Source organism: Artemia franciscana, chromosome 15 (genome assembly GCF_032884065.1).
Source record: "Artemia franciscana chromosome 15, ASM3288406v1, whole genome shotgun sequence".
In the NCBI taxonomy this organism is placed as follows: domain Eukaryota; kingdom Metazoa; phylum Arthropoda; class Branchiopoda; order Anostraca; family Artemiidae; genus Artemia; species Artemia franciscana.
In genome coordinates this window covers 43,679,576-43,698,261 of record NC_088877.1, presented here as the reverse complement: position 1 = coordinate 43,698,261, position 18,686 = coordinate 43,679,576, and the positions used below count along the sequence as shown (strand labels likewise).

At 34.8% G+C, this 18,686-nt stretch overlaps 1 protein-coding gene across 8 annotated transcripts in view; it reads right to left on the bottom strand.

Moving 5' to 3' along the window:
- Window positions 1–18,686, bottom strand: part of LOC136036513 (sodium channel protein Nach-like) — a 128,296-nt gene that overhangs the window by 42,262 nt on the left and 67,348 nt on the right. For all 8 annotated transcript variants that reach the window (XM_065718809.1, XM_065718811.1, XM_065718814.1 and 5 more), the window contains exons 4-5: window positions 4,888–5,042; window positions 3,610–3,724 (exon numbers count right to left, since the gene is read on the bottom strand). In XM_065718809.1, coding sequence (XP_065574881.1) covers window positions 3,610–3,724; window positions 4,888–5,042 — 270 coding nt within the window. The remainder of the gene's footprint in view (window positions 1–3,609; window positions 3,725–4,887; window positions 5,043–18,686) is intronic.

Here is an 18,686-nt window from a genome sequence, read left to right as displayed (position 1 = left end):
AAATCCAGGTTGACTGTTCCCTCTCAATTTTTAACATGCCAGTACAATAGTTTACGACTATGCCGTCTGGCTGTATCTTCTAGATCTTTGGCAATTTCATTTATGTCCTCCACTTCAAACATGCTTTATTCACATTTTGATGCTTTTTCTGCTTTCCTTACAGATCTCTTATTTCAAATCACCTATCACTCAGATATTTCTTGCAAAAGCCTCCCCTCTTCTTTGCTAAACTTAAACTTAACCAATTTTGCTAATATTCCTAGCTCTGTTTCCATTTGTCCTCCCTAAGACACCATCTGCCACTTTACTTTCCTAAAATCATTCAATCTATCTTCTACAATGTCAAATTTGAGGCTCTTCTGTATAGTATTCAACTGTTGCCGAAAAGTTCCTCTCAAACTCTCATACCGGAATCTACCAACATTACAACTTCCTGAATTTGTTCTTCCTAAATTTTAGCTTTAAATTAATCCTAGACACTACTACACAGGGATCTTTGGTTTTAACACCAATGACAGCATTCCTACATGCCCTAGTGTCCTGTATTAATTTTGCCAGCCCTCAGTTTACATTAACACAACCAATAAGGTTAGTCATCTTACCATCACGTGACGACCATATTAACTATAGGTCCATTTTATGACCAAATACTGCATTGGTTATAAAACTGCATTAAATTGTTATTCCTGCAAATTTGTAGCAGTCTATAACCATAACTATTTACTATTCCTATACCAAATTGACCTTGGCTGGAATACCATCCATCACTATTTGACCTGATCATTAAATCTGTCTAATGAAAATCCCATACTTCTACTTGAGATTCTCTCCTACATCTGTAAGTAAAATTCATCCGATTCACTACTGTCTCAATCAGTCGATTCTACAGGGACATATATTACTATGACTAATAAGATCAGTTTTTAGCCAGAGCAACAAGTGTTCTATTACTCCCAACCTACTCAAGACTTGACTCCCAACCTACTCAACAGACACTCTAAGTCTCCCAACCTACTCAAGACTTGGCAGCTTATTTATTCATCATGAGCCCTACTACGGCCACCTGTCTATGCACCCCATCCTTCCCGCCTTAGTAAATACATTCTATATAACCTAATCTAATGTTTGTTTACCTTGTGATATGATTTTCTGACTCACAATAAGTCCAGCTCAAAACGCCTGATTTTGCCAGTCAAAATGTTAATGGAATAGTTGTTTTTTAACGTATACATCGTTAAAACAAACCGTTAAAACAACGTTGGAAAATATGAGAATTTGTGGAATAGATCTTTATTTAATTACATCGTATACATCCAAAGAAGTTTTTAAGGTCTAAGTTGGCGAAACATCATCTCATATTTTTCCGTTAGAAAATATAGGGGTACTGCTGGGATCCGTTTTGGGGCTGATACTTTTTTCGATACATATAAATGATCTTCCAAATTGAATGCCTTTGGACGATGAGTTACCAGTATCCTTTGCAGATGACACAGCAATTAGTTTGAAGGCGGGCAGCGAGGAAGACCTATGATTGTCCCACGAGACCGTTGCTTTAAATTTAAGTTCTTGGTTTCATGTTAATCGATTTCTACCTAAACTAAAGAAGTCAGACTTTGCGGTTTTTGAAAGAAATTGGAGGTCAGAGAAGCGTGTGTCATTTAAAGCTTTTAATATTAGAACTTCCTTCATAAAAAGACAGGATCTATTTAGATATTTAGGTATTTTCATTGACTCAACTCTATCGCTTAAGGCGCATATCAGTAAGCTTAAAGCAACGATGTCCAAGAATCTCAGTTGCTTACATAAAGTGCAAATTTTTGTTTTGCTTTAAATTTGTTTCAACTCATAGATGACTTTTTCAGAGCTCAACAAACTTTCAGTAATGGTAATAGCAATCTGAATAACATTATTTTCATCTAATTGATTGATTGCTCTTCTCTCCTCAGCGCAATATGCATGTTTTAAGAAATGCTGTTTCTTATGCTATTTCTGGCTCTGGTACAGAGCCGTTTAAAGAGGGGCAGCTGGGGCAGCTTTCCTGAGTGCCGTGGAGGACAGAGCCGGGGGTTGCGCACTTCAGTTAAATATTACCTTTTATTCGGCTTTTTTCTTATGTTTGAGACGCGAGGGGGCACTGCAATGAATTTTTCTGGGCACCAACAATCCTAGGAACGGCTCTGTTATGACTAATCGGTTGTCTTTTGGCTCTATATCTATTTCTAAATAAATTAAATACAAAAACCAGTTTTTTTTTTAACTGCAAGTAAGGAACGACAGATATAGTCATTAGGTTTTTTGTCTATGCTGAACAAAATGGCTATTTCAAAATTTTGATACGGTGACTTTGGCAAAAAAATGAGCGTGGGAGGGGACCAAGGTGCCCTCTAATTTTTCGGTCACCTAAAAAGGGCACTAGAACTTTTAATTTCCGTTAGAATGAGCCCTCTCGCGACATTCTAGGACCTTGGGTCGATACGATCACCCTTGGAAAAAAAATAAACACGTTTCTGTGATCTGTCTTCTGGCGAAAAATACAAAATTCCACATTTTTGTAGATAGGAGCTTGAAACTTCTGTAGTAGGGTTCTCTGATACGCTGAATCTGATGGTGTGATTGTAGTTAAGATTCTATGACTTTTAGAGGATATTTTTCCCTATTTTCTAAAATAAGGTAAATTTTCTCAGGCTCGTAACTTTTGATGGGTAAGACGAAAATTGATGAAACTTATGTATTTAAAATCAGCATTAAAATGCGATTCTCTTGATGTAACTATTGGTACCAAAATCCGTTTTTTTAGGGATTCAGTTACTATTGAGCCGGCTCGCTCTTTACTACAGTTCGTTACCACGAACTGTTCGAAATTTTGCTTCAAATGGACTTTTTGCATAATGTTAAATATAAACTTTTGTTTTGCTTTAAATTTTCACTAATAGTTTCAACAATCTGGAGAGCCTTATTTTCATTTATTGATCTTTTACTATTCATTGATCAGCATAATATCTGTGTTCCAAGAGTTGAAAGCTTTTCAAATGTTTCAGTAAGCCCTAAGCTGTTTTTAGACTATTTCCGGCTCTGACTGTCCGGTTCTTCCCCAGCTTCATACCCAATACAAGTTTTATTATACGGGTCATTGGCATAACACCACGCAGTAAACAAAACACAACTATTTGCTTTGTTTTAAATGGTTCCCACCTCATGCAAGTTTTATTTTCGGTGCTCAATAAATTTGCACAAATGATTATGGTCATCATAACAGTCATATTTACAGTTATTTATCGTTTGTCTTCCTTCATCAGCGCAATGTTTTTTGACATCCGCAGAAATAAAGTTTGCTAAATGTTTTACTGAAGCCCAAGCTGACGCTATGCTAATTTCAGTTCTAGCCATCCGGTTCTCTTCCGGATCGATGTCCAGTCTTAAAAAAAATCAATAAATTCTAAATGGGTTATTTGCATGATATTAAACTGAAAAATAAAATCAAAATTCTTTTATTTTGAATTATATTGCTTATGCAATTTTAGATTAATAAAATGTCTATCTTTATACAATTATTTAGAATACTTTATCCAAGGAAAAAACATGTTACAGGTAATTAACATTGCAGTTTACCTTAAAGCCATTGTATCTTGAAGTTGTAAGTGCGTAGTCATCTAAGTTGCTATCAAGGATTACTGTCAGGCCCAAATTTAGACCATGTGATTCACTTCTCTCCACATTTCGTGACCTGCAATTAATTAGGGCTATTAGCCAACTATAAGTTGGAACCCAGAGGTGGGTTGCTGGATCAGGATAAATCACGTGGAAAAAAAGAGAACCACAGGGCTTTTCATAGTTCCAAACGTGAAACTTAAGATCTATTGTTCCCATCTTGCAAAAAAAGGAAATCATATTTTTTTACGGTTTCACAGATGGCGGTTTCTTTGCTTTGCTCCTGGGGTTTCTTATGTAGAACAAATGTAGTCAGAGAAATGAAAAAGACTCGTATGAAGCTTAAAAAAAAACAAAAATCAGATGAAGACAGTGGTCCAAGGCAGCCACGTACCAAGCTCCCGATTCTAAGCCTTTAGCCGGGAGTGTAGTGCTTGGTTGGGGGCATAAGGAAAGAATATTAGGCTCGTATGAAGCCTTACGTTAATTATCATGTATTTTTTGGAGACTAGTAAACATAGTGCCGTTTGAGACACATGTGGCAGCGAAAAGTGCCGCTTGTGGCCGCATTTATCGGGATGGAGAAAATCGGTGAGTATAGTGGCAATCCATGTAATAGTATAGAAACAGACAAAGAAGCAAATAAAGACCCATATAAGATCAAACGATAAGACACAATACAAAACAAAACTGGCTATATACTAAATATGAAAAAACTATATATAGACACCGGATAATTTACACCATATTGTTTAACCCTTATCCCTATTTACACAAAAATTAATGTTTACATTCTTATTAAGTTTTGTTTCTACTAAAAACTCTATTCCGCTTATTTTTCTTAGAAGAATTGTGAGTAAAGTTTTCAAGACTTCATTTGTCGCATTGTTTTGAATTATTTGCCATTTTTTATTTCTGTCTAAAAATAACTGAAAATGAAAGTAAAACAGTTCAAAATAGGGATGATACCTTTTTATTGACAGTGCATAGGTATAAAATTATTTAACTGGATATTTCGAACACATATACAGTGTTCGTCATCAGCAGTTAAATAATTTTATATCTATTCACTGTCAATAAAAAGGTATCATCCCTATTTTGAACTGTTTTACTTTCGTCATGGAAAGGCAGTGTGGTCTTCGAAGTTATCAATTGAAAATGACTTTCGTGAAACAGAAATGACCCTCCCTCTAGATTCAAAAAATTGGTTTTTTTACAAGTAGTTAAGCTCCTGTCTACCTTCGGTTGTTTTTGTACAAGTTCTTGTAAACTGCCGAGTTGAAAACACAGCAAAGTCCCTCGTCAGTGGGTCTCAACTGAAACAAGTCCTTGCACTCCTTTATTACTCCTTTCCAAATACAGTGAAGAAGCATTTCATCACAAGGATAAACCGTCTAGAATAAAAACATGGTAAAAGAAAACACAAATTTATGGCCACACTACTAAAAGTCTACGATGACAAGTCAACTCCACCTGACATAAATAAAACAAGTTTTTTTTAGCTGAAAATAAGGAGCAACATTAAAAATTAAAACGAACAGAAATTATTCCGTATACGAAAGAGGCTATTTACTCCTCAACGCCCCGTTCTTTACGCTAAAGTTTGACTCTTTCTCTCAACTCTACTTTTTAAAATAGTGAAAAAATTTTCCTTTTTTACTAAAACCGTAAAAACAATAAAATTCCTGGATTTTTGTTACCGAAAAACAGAGATAAAAATTGATAAGTTATAAGGCATTACTGGTAAAAGGCTGTAAAAAGAGGCAATCCATTTCTACAGATCGATTTGCTAATAAAAAGGGACAGAGCGGTCACGTATGGGGGAAGCGGGACACCCCCAATGTTTTCAGCCACTCGGTAAAAAATAGTGGCGCTTCGCGCCACTATTTTTCAACGACGCTAAAACGTTTTTTTCCGTTAAACAAAACCAGGAATATACTGACATGTCATCCACATAAATCTTTAGCTTGGTTGTAAATGCAGCAGTATTACCAACTCCTGTCGTGATTTTATAGATGGTGCCACAATTTTTCATTTGGTTAAGTAAAGAGCATGAAAATACTGATATGACTGACATGAAATATCTATCTCGGTCGGTAAATGCATTGGTTTTACCGACTCGTGCTTTGATTTTACGGTTGGTGCCACATTCGGTTAAATATTCGGTTTTATGGTTTTTGCTATTACAAGATGAATGTCCAGATCGAAGAGTTTGACAGCATTGTGGACCAGCCTAGACAAAGCAGCAAAGCAGGAAATACCTATGATGTACATATGTATATATGTACATATGTATAAATACACCTGAATCAGTAGTGAAGCCAAAGAATGTTGCTATGACAAGATGAATGTCCAGATCGAAGAGTTTGACAGCATTGTGGACCAGCCTAGACAAAGTAGCAAAGCAGGAAATACCTATGATGTACATATGTATATATGTACATATGTATAAATACATATGTAGCTTGGTTGTAAATGCAGCAGTATTGCCAACTCCTGTCGTGATTTTATGGATGGTGCCACAATTTTTCATTTGGTTAAGTAAAGAGCATGAAAATACTGACATGACTGACATGAAATATCTATCTCGGTCGGTAAATGCATTGGTTTTACCGACTCTTGCTTTGATTTTACGGTTGGTGCCACATTCGGTTAAATATCATGAAAATACAGACATGATATCTAAATATATCTTAATTTAGGTTGGTAAATTTAGCAATTTTACCGACTTGTGTCATGAATTTACGAATAGTGCCAAAAATTTTCGTTCGGTCAAATAAAGAACATGAAAATACTGACATGATGTATACTAAGGAAAGTTCTTAAGCCGAACTGGCCAAACATGACAATAAACAACAAAGAGAGATAAAACTCCACAAGGAAAAACTGTCTACTGGCCGCAGTCTTGTTTGAGGTTTTTCTTTGTGGAGTTTTATCTCTCAATGTTGTTTATTATGATGTATACTACTACTACTACTACTACTACCAGAACATGGAACATAGCGAAGCTTATCGTGTGGAATTTGTTCATAGATAGCTTCGCTCTTTCAGCCTAAATATAAAGTAAGTCCAAAGTCTTGCTAAAATAATCAAACAGTTCGTGGTAACGAACTGTAGTAAGGAGCGACCCGGCTCAATAGTAACCAAAACTCTAAAAAATGGAATTTTGATACCAATAGCTACATCAAAAGAATCGAATTTTAATGCTGGTTTTAAATATATAAGTTTCATCAAGTTTAGTCTTACCCATCAAAAGTTACGAGCCTGAGAAAATTTGCGTTATTTGAGAAAATAGGGGGAAACACCTCCTAAAAGTCATGGAATCTTAACGAAAATCACACCATCAGATTCAGCGTATCAGAGAACTCTACTGTAGAAGTTTCGAGCTCCTATCTATAAAAATGTGGAATTTTGCATTTTTTGCCACAAGGCAGATCACGGATGCGTGTTTATTTGTGTTTTTGTTTTTTTTGTTTTGTTTTGTTTTTTTTTTCCCAGGGGTGATCGTATCGACCCAGTTGTCCTAGAGTGTTGCAAGAGGGCTCATTCTAACGGAAATGAAAAGTTCTAGTGCCCTTTTTAAGTGAACAAAAAAATTGGAGGGCACCTAGGCCCCCTCCCACGCTAATTATTTTCCCAAAGTCAACGGATCAAAATTCTGAGATAGCCATTTTATTCAGTGTAGTCGAAAAACCTTATAACTATGTCTTTGGGGACGAATTACTCCCCCACAGTCCCCGTGGGAGGGGCAACAAGTTACAAACTTTGACCTGTGCTTACATATAGTAATGGTTATTGGGAAGTATACAGGCGTTTTCAGGAGGATTTTTTTGGTTGGGGGGAGGGGTTGAGAAGAGAGGGAAATGCTGGGGGAACTTTCCATCGAGAATTTGTCATGGGAGAAGAAAATTTCCATGAAGGGAGAGCAGGATTTACTAGCATTATTTAAAAAAAAAACAATTAAAAAATAAATGTGAAAAAGCTTTTTCAGCTGGAAGTAAGGAACAGCAATAAAACTTAAAACAAACAGAAATTATTACCCATATGAGGGGCTCACCTTCTTCTAATACCTCGCTCTTTACGCTAAAGTATTTTTAGTAATTTCAACTATTTATTCTACGGCTTTTGTGATTCAGGGGTCATTCTTAATGAATTGGGATAAAATTTAAGCTTTAGTGTAAAGAGCGAGGTACTGACGATGGGGCAAATCCCCTCATATATGTAATAAAAACATGAGAATACAAAAGTTCTTTACGTAAGCTAATTTATAAGTTACGTAAATCTTTTACCAATAAAAATATTCGTAAAAAATTAAAAGTTCTAGTTGCTTTTTTAATTAACCAAAAAATCGGAGGGCAACTAGGCTTCGTCCCCCGCTCTTTTTTTCTCAAATCATTCGATCAAAATTACGAGAAAGCTATTTAGCAAAAAAAAAAAAAAATATGCAAATTTCGTTTTGATTATTCCTCTGCGGAGAGCCAAAATCAAAACATGCATTGATTCAAAAACGTTCAGAAATTAAATAAAAAAAAACAAGTTTTTTTAATTGGAAGTAAGGAGCGACATTAAAACTTAAAACGCACAGAAATTACTTCGTATATGAAAGAGGCTGCTACCTCATCAACGCCCCGCTCTTTACGCTAAAATTTTTTACTGTTTTAAAAAGAAGAATTGAGAGAAAGAGTCAAACTTTAGCGTAAAGAACGGGGCGTTGATGAGGTAGCAGCCTCTTTCATATACGAAGTAATTTCTGTGCGTTTTAAGTTTTAATGTCGCTCCTTACTTCCAGTTAAAAAAACTTGTTTGTTTTTTATTTAATTTAATCAAAGATCAAGGATTCAAATTCCAAATTCTTCACTGTATTTTAGCGCAGAAACAAATTAACAAGCAAAGCAGGAAATACCTATGATGTACATATGTATATATGTACATATGTATAAATACACCTGAATCAGTAGTGAAGACAAAGAATTTTGCTATGACAAGATGAATGTCCAGATCGAAGAGTTTGACAGCACTGTGGACCAGCCTAGACAAAGCAGCAAAGCAGGAAATACCTATGATGTACATATGTATATATGTACATATGTATAAATACACCTGAATCAGTAGTGAAGCCAAAGAATTTTGCTATGACAAGATGAATGTCCAGATCGAAGAGTTTGACAGCATTGTGGACCAGCCTAGACAAAGCAGCAAAGCAGGAAATACCTATGATGTACATATGTATATATGTACATATGTATAAATACACCTGAATCAGTAGTGAAGCCAAAGAATTTTGCTATGACAAGATGAATGTCCAGATCGAAGAGTTTGACAGCATTGTGGACCAGCCTAGACAAAGCAGCAAAGCAGGAAATACCTATGATGTACATATGTATATATGTACATATGTATAAATATACCTGAATCAGTAGTGAAGCCAAAGAGTTTTGCTATTACAAGATGAATGTCCAGATCGAAGAATTTGACAGCATTGTGGATTCTTTAACAATGGTTTCAGCTAAAAGAATTGAGTCTTTCGATTTTGCGACAATGTATACTAATTTATCACTTAATGTAGTGTTTGATAATTTAAAAACTGTTATCAAGAAATCTTTCCTCTTATCTAGTAAAAGGTTCTTAAAAATAGACATTTATAATAAAAAAGCTATATGGACAAATTGCTTTAATACTACAGTTAACTTGAGATGTTACAGCTTGGATATGATTTTTGAGTTATTGGAATTTGTTTTATACAATACTTATATAAGATTTGGGGGTGATTTGTACAAGGAAATTGTGGGAATTCCCATGGGGGGGGGGAATGCCAGCCCATTTATAGCTGACTTGTTTTTAAGTCAACTAGAATATAAATATATGATGGATAAGAATAATCCAATTAATTTAAAACATGCTTTGTCAAATAATAAAAGATATTTAGATGATATTTTGGTCTTAAATTGTAAGGATTTCATTGATATTTCTAAAAATTTATATCCATCAGAGCTTATTCTTGCGCCTAGTCATGGCGCTGGTTATGAAGATCATTTCTTAGATTTAAATATTAATATTTGTGATAATAATAAATTAAGTTTTAAAATGTATAATAAAACGGATGATTTTGATTTTGAAGTGATTAGTTTCCCATTCCCTGAAAGTAATATACACTCAAATATCACATATTCAGCGTTTTTCTCACATTTACTTCGTTATGCAAGGATTTGTAGTAATTATATTGATTTTAAAAATAGATGTAAAATCTTAAGCCAAAAATTGATATCAAGAGGTTTTTCTGCAAATAAATTAACTTGGCAATTTAAAAAATTTAGTTTTCATTATAACGAACTTCTAAATAAATATCAAAAGAATTATCTAGAAATACTTAAAGAAATTTTCAACTAATTTCGGAGGTTCGAGAAATGTTGTCGCAGCGCCATTTATTTTGAATTGTGTTTCTAATTGAGCGGATTTTCTTAAAAATTAGCCACATGGTAAAGATGAATTCTATGATTGTTTAGTTCATTCAGGTTTTTTGCAATGTGTTAATATTTGTGATTTGGTAAAATTTATAATATTAGTTTACCTATTGTTGCTAAAGGGAGGGATATATTAACAGGATAAGCTTGTTTTGGTTTTACTTGGTTGTTTTACATTTGCTGTTTTTTTTTTCTTTCATAGGCATATATTTTGGGGGTGATACCTGACGCGGGGATGCCATGGATATTCTGTGGTAGCCACAACACTGTGCTGGGTAGAGAATTTAGAGTGGCGAAACCCTATATAGGCCAGTGTATTCTCCTGATGAGCCCTTATGTTGGGTGTTGCCACTGAATTATTTGTCTATATTATTTTTTCTATTGTTTGGTAAATGACGACTTATACTTATTGACGACATGACTGCCTGTCCATGGATTATTCTTTATGGTTGATTGTGTGTGGCTATGCTGTTTGACCTATGTGATTGTATGGATGAGTAGGGTTAAGGCCTCATTCAAGTGCTGGTCTATATTAATCACTAATTTAGGAAAACAGTCTTCCTTTTCTCCTTCTGTCTCTCTTTTTTTTTTTTTTTTGTGTGTTTGTGCTGTTGCATTGGTGATTTCTCTTTTCATGATATGTATAAATACACCTGAATCAGTAGTGAAGCCAAAGAATTTTGCTATGACAAGATGAATGTCCAGATCGAAGAGTTTGACAGCATTGTGGACCAGCCTAGACAAAGCAGGAAATAACTATGATGTACATATGTATATATGTACATATGTATAAATACACCTGAATCAGTAGTGAAGCCAAAGAATTTTACTATGACAAGATGAATGTCCAGATCGAAGAGTTTGACAGCATTGTGGACCAGCCTAGACACCATTCTGGATCTTGCAGAACCTATGTTAGAGCTAAAGGGTTTCAGGACTTTTTAGCCAGGATTGAGGCTGAAAGCAACAAGTCATACATCGCACCATCTTTTCTGGACGATTCCGTGAAACTAACGCTGTCAAATCGATATTCCCGGCTCTTTGGTCAGTTTACCAGTGGGTTGCGACAACACCACCAACTGTGGCCACACAATAAAGAAGTTTTAGCAAACTAAAACGGGTCATAATACGTTTTTGCTCAACAGTGGACGATGGCTGTTGGAATCCCCTTGTCATGATGTGTTGCAAGACTGACTTTACGGACGAGCTGAAACTTGACGAATTACTGAAAGTCTGGCCGTCTTCCGAACCAGGACGTTCGAATTTTTAACTTAAGGTATTAAGTAGTATTTTCTTCTTTTTTCTTTAATCTGTGTATTCTAATTAAAATTTGTCAATTTTTCACTTCTGAGATTTTTTGCATATAAATCACCTTGCCACTTTTCTCCTAATATATTGCTCCATTCTTCACTAGATCACATGTCGTTGTTCTTACACTTCTAAGCAGTTTAGCAGGCAGAAGAACTAAGCAGCTCTTCTTCCTCGGATTATATGATTCTTTAGACTTAATGGCGATCCCAAATTTTTTATTAGGAATGAACATTATGCTAATTAGTGGTGAAAAGAGTCGGCATAAATGATCAGCTAATCGGTAAAATCAATCAATCCCCCTCCAAACATAATACCCCTGAATAGGGATAAAAAGAGTGCGTTACCAAAATTTGTAGAAGGGAAGAGGAAAAAAGGGTGTGGATTTTTATAGTAAGTTCTCAGAAACGGGGGAAAAAGGTCAGATTATCTAGTAGGAAGAGTCAGACTATCTAATATGTCAGTAAAGTAAACCCACCATTAACACGGTATGGTGGAGTTATGTGGAGTATGTGGAGTATGGTGGAGTAAATGGTGGAGTTAAATCCCACCATTAACACGAAAGTAAAGTACAGTTGATATTTTGTTTTCTCTTTTGGTCATATTTTCTGAATCACCCTTGCTGTTTGTAAAATCTGTTTGGTTTTTAGTAGGATCCAAATACTTTAGTAGTATCAGTAATCTCCGTCTGACTCAACCCCTGCATAACTCAACCCCTTGCAACTCAACCCTAATTGTATTCCAACCCAATTCAATTCGACTATTGCAACAGGTTAGGCTAAATATAGCAGTATTAGATCCTTCTCTTACTGTGTGTTCTTTCCAAATATCATGAAAACTTTTCTGACAATAACGCCCCCCCCCCTGATCATATGGTCCCAGGTAGAACTCTGATATATCATTAAAAACTAAAAGAAAAAACTGAAACAATGAAATTCTTCCTTTATTGTGGCAGAATGTTTGTATTAACCAGATTACCTGTTTCCTTCTTTTGTTATCGCATTTTAAATTCGTTTCAAATAATAGTTTTATCCAGCGATTGCATCGAAATCTCTGGCGTAACGTTTTTCACGGGGTCAGAAATGCGCAAAAACCGTTTGACAAAATAGACACAGTGTATCATAAGATACAAAACAACAAAAAATATGTATTATTAGGGCTATATCAGGGACCCTCAAGGAGAGGGGAAGCATTGAAAAGGACCAAGATATTAGAAAAGACATTGAAATAAAAAATCTAATTATACTATTTTTATTTTATTAAACAGTTTCCTATAGAATGATGTTGTAAACCCCAGCAAATTTACTGATTGGAGTTTAATCGAATGGGGTTTGCGTTAAGGGCTAAATAAGGTTGAGTTTGATGAGGATTCTGTTGCAGAGTGGCTGAGTTGAATTAATTAGAATTTAGCTAGACGGTGGCTGGATGAAATGAGGGCTGGGTTAAAGGGGGCATAGTTGAACCAGGGTTGAGTTAAACGAAGGTTGATTTAAATGAATTGAGTTGCAAGCACACTAGCATAGATCTGTTTAAAATTTAGGCACTTGTGAAACTACATATACCTAAAAATTTATATATAATTAATTGGCAAATAAGTTATTAGTTAAAAATAGTACCTTGATAATATATACCTTGTCAACGTATAAAAGTCCAAAACCGAGAAAAAGGGAATTTTCCTGTGCGTTCCAATTTTTACGGATTTTTTTTTTTTACCAATCTGCGCTAGGTAATTCTGTATGCAGCTATGCAATTATGCATCATAGTACTAATAAACGAAGCAGTGGAATTGTAGATCCCTTAGAACAACCCTCAGTACATAAGGCAGAAACAGGGCAATCCCTACCCGATTGATTGTCTTTTGAACCCTAGATTGTAGATTTTTAGGACAAAGTGGAGAAGTTTTGAATGAAAACCTTACTTGTTTTTATGACAAAGCTTTTTCAAGTTAGACCGTGGATCCAAGCCTGAAAGCTATTAAATAAAAAAAAAACTAATTTTTTTAGCCGAAAGTAAGGAGCGACATTAAAACTTGAAACGAACAGAAATTACTCCGTATATGAAATGGTTTGTCCCCTCCGCTATCCCTCGCTCTTTACGTTAAAGTTTTTAATTGTTTTAAAAAGTAGAATTGTGGCAAAGAGTCAAACTTTAGCGTAAAGAGCGAGGGATTGCGGAGGGGACAACCCATTTCATATACGGACTAATTTTTTTTCGTTTTAAGTTTTAATGTCGCTCCTTACTTTCAGCTAAAAAAATTAGTTTTTTTTTATTTAATTTCTGAACGTTTTTGAATTAATGCATGTTTGGTTTTGGCTCTCCGTACATAAATTATTACAATGAAATTTGTATATTAATTCTTTTTTTGGCTAAATGGCTTTCTCTTGGTTTTGATCAGACGATTTTGAGAAATAAGGGGTGGAGAAGGAGGCCTAGTTGCCCTCCAATTTTTGGTTACTTAAAAATGCAACTAGGACTTTTAATTTTTAACGAACGTTTTTATTAGTAAAAAATATACGTAACTTAAGAATTAACTTACGTAGCAAACTTTCATAATCTTATATTTTTATTATGTATACGAGGGGGTTTGTACCCTCGTTAATATCTCGCTTTTTACACTAAATCAAAGTTTTGTCCCAATTCTTTAAGAATAACCCCTGAATCAGAAAGGCCGTCGAATAAATAGTTGAAATTACTAAAAATACTTTAGCATAAAGAGCGAGGTATATGTCTCCTCCTAAATACCTCGCTCTTTATGCTAAAGTATTTTTAGAATCCCTCATATGCACATTAATCTCTGTTCGTTTTTAGTTTAAATGTTACTCCTTCCTTTCATTTGAAAAAACGTTTTCATGTTTATTTTTCATTGTTTTCTTATAGTAATGCTAGAAAATCCTGCGCACTTTTCATTGAATTTTTCTTCCCCCACGACAGATTCCTCCAAGGTAAGATCCTCCAACATAGCCCACTCCCCTCAGCCCCACCCCCAAACAAAATAAAATCCCCCTGAAAACGTCTGTACACTTCCCAATAACCATTACTATATGTAAGCACTAGTGAAAGTTTGTAACTTGCAGCCCCTCCCCCAGGGATTGTGGGGGAGTAAGTCATCCCCAAAGACATAGCTATTATGGTTTTCGACTATGTTGAACAAAATGACTATCTCAAAATTTTGATCCGTTGACTTTGGAAAAAAATGAGCGTGGGAGGGGGCCTAGATGCCCTCCATTTTTTTGGTCACTTAAAAAGGGCATTAGAAGTTTTCATTTCCGTTAGAATGAGCCTTCTTGCGACATTCTAGGACCACTTGGTCGATACGATGACCCCTGGGAAAAAGAAAAAAAAACAACAAAAAAACAAACAAATAAACACGCACCCGTGATTTGTTTTCTGGCAAAAAATACAAAATTCCAGATTTTTGTAGATACGAGCTTGAAACCTCTACAGTAGGGTTCTCTAACACGCTGAATCTGATGGTGTCATTCGTTAAGATTCTACGACTTTTAGGGGGTGTTTCCCCCTATTTTCTTAAATAAGGCAAATTTTCTCAGGCTCGTAACTTTTGATGGGTAAGACTAAACTTGATGAAACTTATATATTTAAAATCAGCATTAAAATGCGATTATTTTGATGTAGCTATTGATATCAAAATTTAATTTTTTAGAGTTTTGGTTACTATTGAGCCCCGGTCGCTCCTTACTACAGTTCGTTACCACGAACTGTTTGATTTTCATCCAACTCAACTGCTCTTCAATAGATCCAAAATCATCTTCTAGGATTTTAACCAAAATACTTCAACACAAGATGTTTAATATAGGATAACAAACAAGTTCAGGAAAGTAAGTTTATATCGACTAAAATATATATATATATTTTTTTTTTTTAATCCTAAAGTTTTCAACAATATTATACGCTCTCAACGCGATAAATTATGCGTTGAATTGTCAGCATCTATGCCCTTAAAGAGACAGGTGTAATTCATCTGTTGGACAGACTGCTCATGGCTGCATTATTAGTTAACCAAAATATCTTTTGTTCATTTTTTAATTTTTCTCTTTTGTTTTACATGTCACATGCTTTTGAATCCCAAACTAATTACCTGTCTTCGAAGAAACGAAGCGTGTGACTTTAAGCACATGCTCAGTATGGGGCTATTGATTGTAGCAGAAACAAAAATAATTGAACTTGTCGAATTTTTACAGCAGGTAATTTAATATGGATAAGCAAAGTAAAGTGGAGTAGAACAGATATTAAAATTTGCGCTATCATCATTACTAGTTTTTTTCTTTTTCTTTTTAGTAGTGGAGTACAGTCTGCTACAGTGACTATTTCATGACTAGCAATCAGATTGGTCATTTACATTCATTTTATATCGTGGCATTTACCTAGTTCATAATTATAGTCAATCTTTTAAACCATAAAGCATAATAGTTTGGGCTGGATCAGATTGCTATTGCTCCATAGCTCTGTCTGCGGTCTTTAACGTCGCTGGAAAACAGAGTTTACATGTAGATTAAATAAAAAAAGCAAGTTTTTTTAACGGAAAGGAAGGAGCGATATTAAAACTTAAAACGAACAGAAATTACTTCGTATATGAAAGGGGCTGCTTCCTCACCAACGCCCCGCTCTTTACGCTAAAGTTTGCTCTTTCTTTAATTCTACTTTTAAACAGTCAAAAACTTTAGCGTAAAGAGCGGGGCGTTGATGAGGAATCAGTCCTTTTCATATACGAAGTAATTTCTGTTCGTTTTAAGTTTTAATGTTGCTTCTTACTTTCAGTTAAAAAAACTTGTTTTTTTATATTTAATTTCTGAACGTTTTTAAATCAATACATGTTTTGATTTTGGCTCTCCGCAGAGGAATAATTAAAACGAAATGTGCATATTTATTTTTTTTGGCTAAATGGCTTTCTCATAGTTTTGATTGAATGATTTTGAGAAAAAAGGAGCGGGGGAGGAAGTCTAGTTGCCCTCCGTATTTTGGTTACTTAAAAAGGCAACTAGAACTTTTAATTTTTTACAAATGTTTTTATTAGTAAAAGATATACTTAATTTATAAATTAACTTACGTAACGAACTTTTGTATCCTCATGTTTTTGTTACATATATGAGGAAGTTCACCCCCTCGTCAGTACCTCGCTCTTTACACTAAAGCTTAAATTTTGTCCCAATTAATTAAGAATGACCCCTGAATCACAAAACCCGTAGAATAGATAGTTGAAATTACTAAAAATACTTTAGAGTAAAGAGCAAGGTATTAGGAGGAGGTGAGCCCCTCATATGCGTAATAATTTCTTTTCGTTTTAAGTTTTAATGCTGCTCCTTACTTCCAGTTGAAAAAACTTTTTCATATTTATTTTTCCATTTTTTTTTTAATAATGCTAGAAAAACCTGCGCTCCCTTCATGGAAATTTTCTTACCCCATGACGAATTCCTCGATGGAAAGTTCCCCCAACATATCCCCCTCTCCTCAACCCCTCCCCCATTCAAAAAATCCCCCCGAAGACATCTGTACACTTCCCACTAACCATTACTATATGTAAGCACTGGTCAAAGTTTGTAACTTGTAGCTCCTCCCACGGGGACTGTGGGGGAGTAATTCGTCCCCAAAGACATAGTTATAAGGTTTTTCGACTACGCTGAATAAAATGACTATCTCAAAATTTTGATCCGTTGACTTTGGGAAAATAATTAGCGTGGGAGGGAGCCTAGGTGCCCTTCAATTTTTTTGTCACTTAAAAAGGGCACTAGAACTTTTCATTTCCGTTAGAATGAGCCCTCTCGCAACATTCTAGGACCACTGGGTCGATACGATCACCCCTAGGGAAAAAAACAAAAAAAAAACATAATTTTTATAACAATAGTTACATCAAAAGAATTGCATTTTCATGCTGATTTTAAATATATAAGCTTAGACTAGTTTCAATTCAGACCTCCTTAACGCCTCGTTCTTTACGCTAAAGTTAGATTCTTTCTTTTAGCTCTACTTTTTAAAACAGTAATAAAAAACTCTAGCGTAAAGAGGAGGGCGTTCAAGAGCACGTAGAGGTGGCAAATTACTAAAATTATAAAAAAGTAAACTACTACAGTGTTATAGCAAAATGAAGTTTTACGCAAAAACTTGATTATATTTAAAAAACTCAATTTCCTTCAAATGAGCGATTAAACAGCTCCCTACGATGTTTCAATGCCCTGATATCTAAGGAAAAAAAAGATATAGTATATGCAGAATATTGTGGCTTAGCCATTTTTCTTGGTTTTCAAGCCAAGGGACGGTAAGCCAAGGGTTTTTAGGAATTTCTGGCTATTGTATTTCTTAGTATGGGGCCTGATCGTCTCTTACTAGGTTGCTAGCTACTGCTGCAAACCGGATTGTGCAAAAATTATGTCTTTTGTGAAAAAATTATTCTATTTTAGAAATTGTTTTTTAATTACAAAAGGTTTTTAAATTCATCTTTTTCCCTTAAAATGAGCCATTAAACAGTTCTCTATGATGTTCCTCTGCCCGCTAGCTGCGGAGAAAAACGGAAAAAATGACATCGATGCAGAATATCGTGCTTGCAGTTACTTTTCTGTTTTTTCAAGCCAATGGATTTTCCTCGTTACTCAAACCAAAGAGCTATAAGTTTCCTATATAGAGTTTTCATACAAGGTGACTCTACTATTGTATTTCGTGTTTCGATCTGACTCTATTTTTAAGAGTTACGAGGTATTCTATTTCTTAGTATGGGGCATGATGGTCTCTTACTTTGTTACTAGCTACCGCTCCAACAAGTTATAACTGCAACCATGATAGAAAACTCAGGTAAATACAACAATAGGTTAAAAGATAGCGTTATTACGTGGCTCCCCTATCTTAAATATTATAGCTAAGCTTATAATATATAATAACTATCTTAAACTAAATAAATTATATCTTACATAATAACTAAGCACACTTCTTAACACGGATGTATGGGACGGTATATTCTCTTTTTCTCTTCGCTAACACTAGGTTAGCTTATGTGGGAATAGGTGTTTTATTTTCCAAAATCAGGTTTATGTTTAGGCTCTTGGGCTGCAGCTTTCTTTGAAACGTTACATTTTCTTTTTAAAGAAAAAATTCTCTTTTTTCATAACGATTCGCGAATCAATTGGCTCATTTTGTTTACTCAATTTAAACAATAGAATTCATGTATTTACATATTTTGAAAAACAATTAGTAAACAAAACTCTTGGAATTAATGGAAGTAATTTTTTTTACATCTTAAATAGCTTTCATGAAATTGTTAGT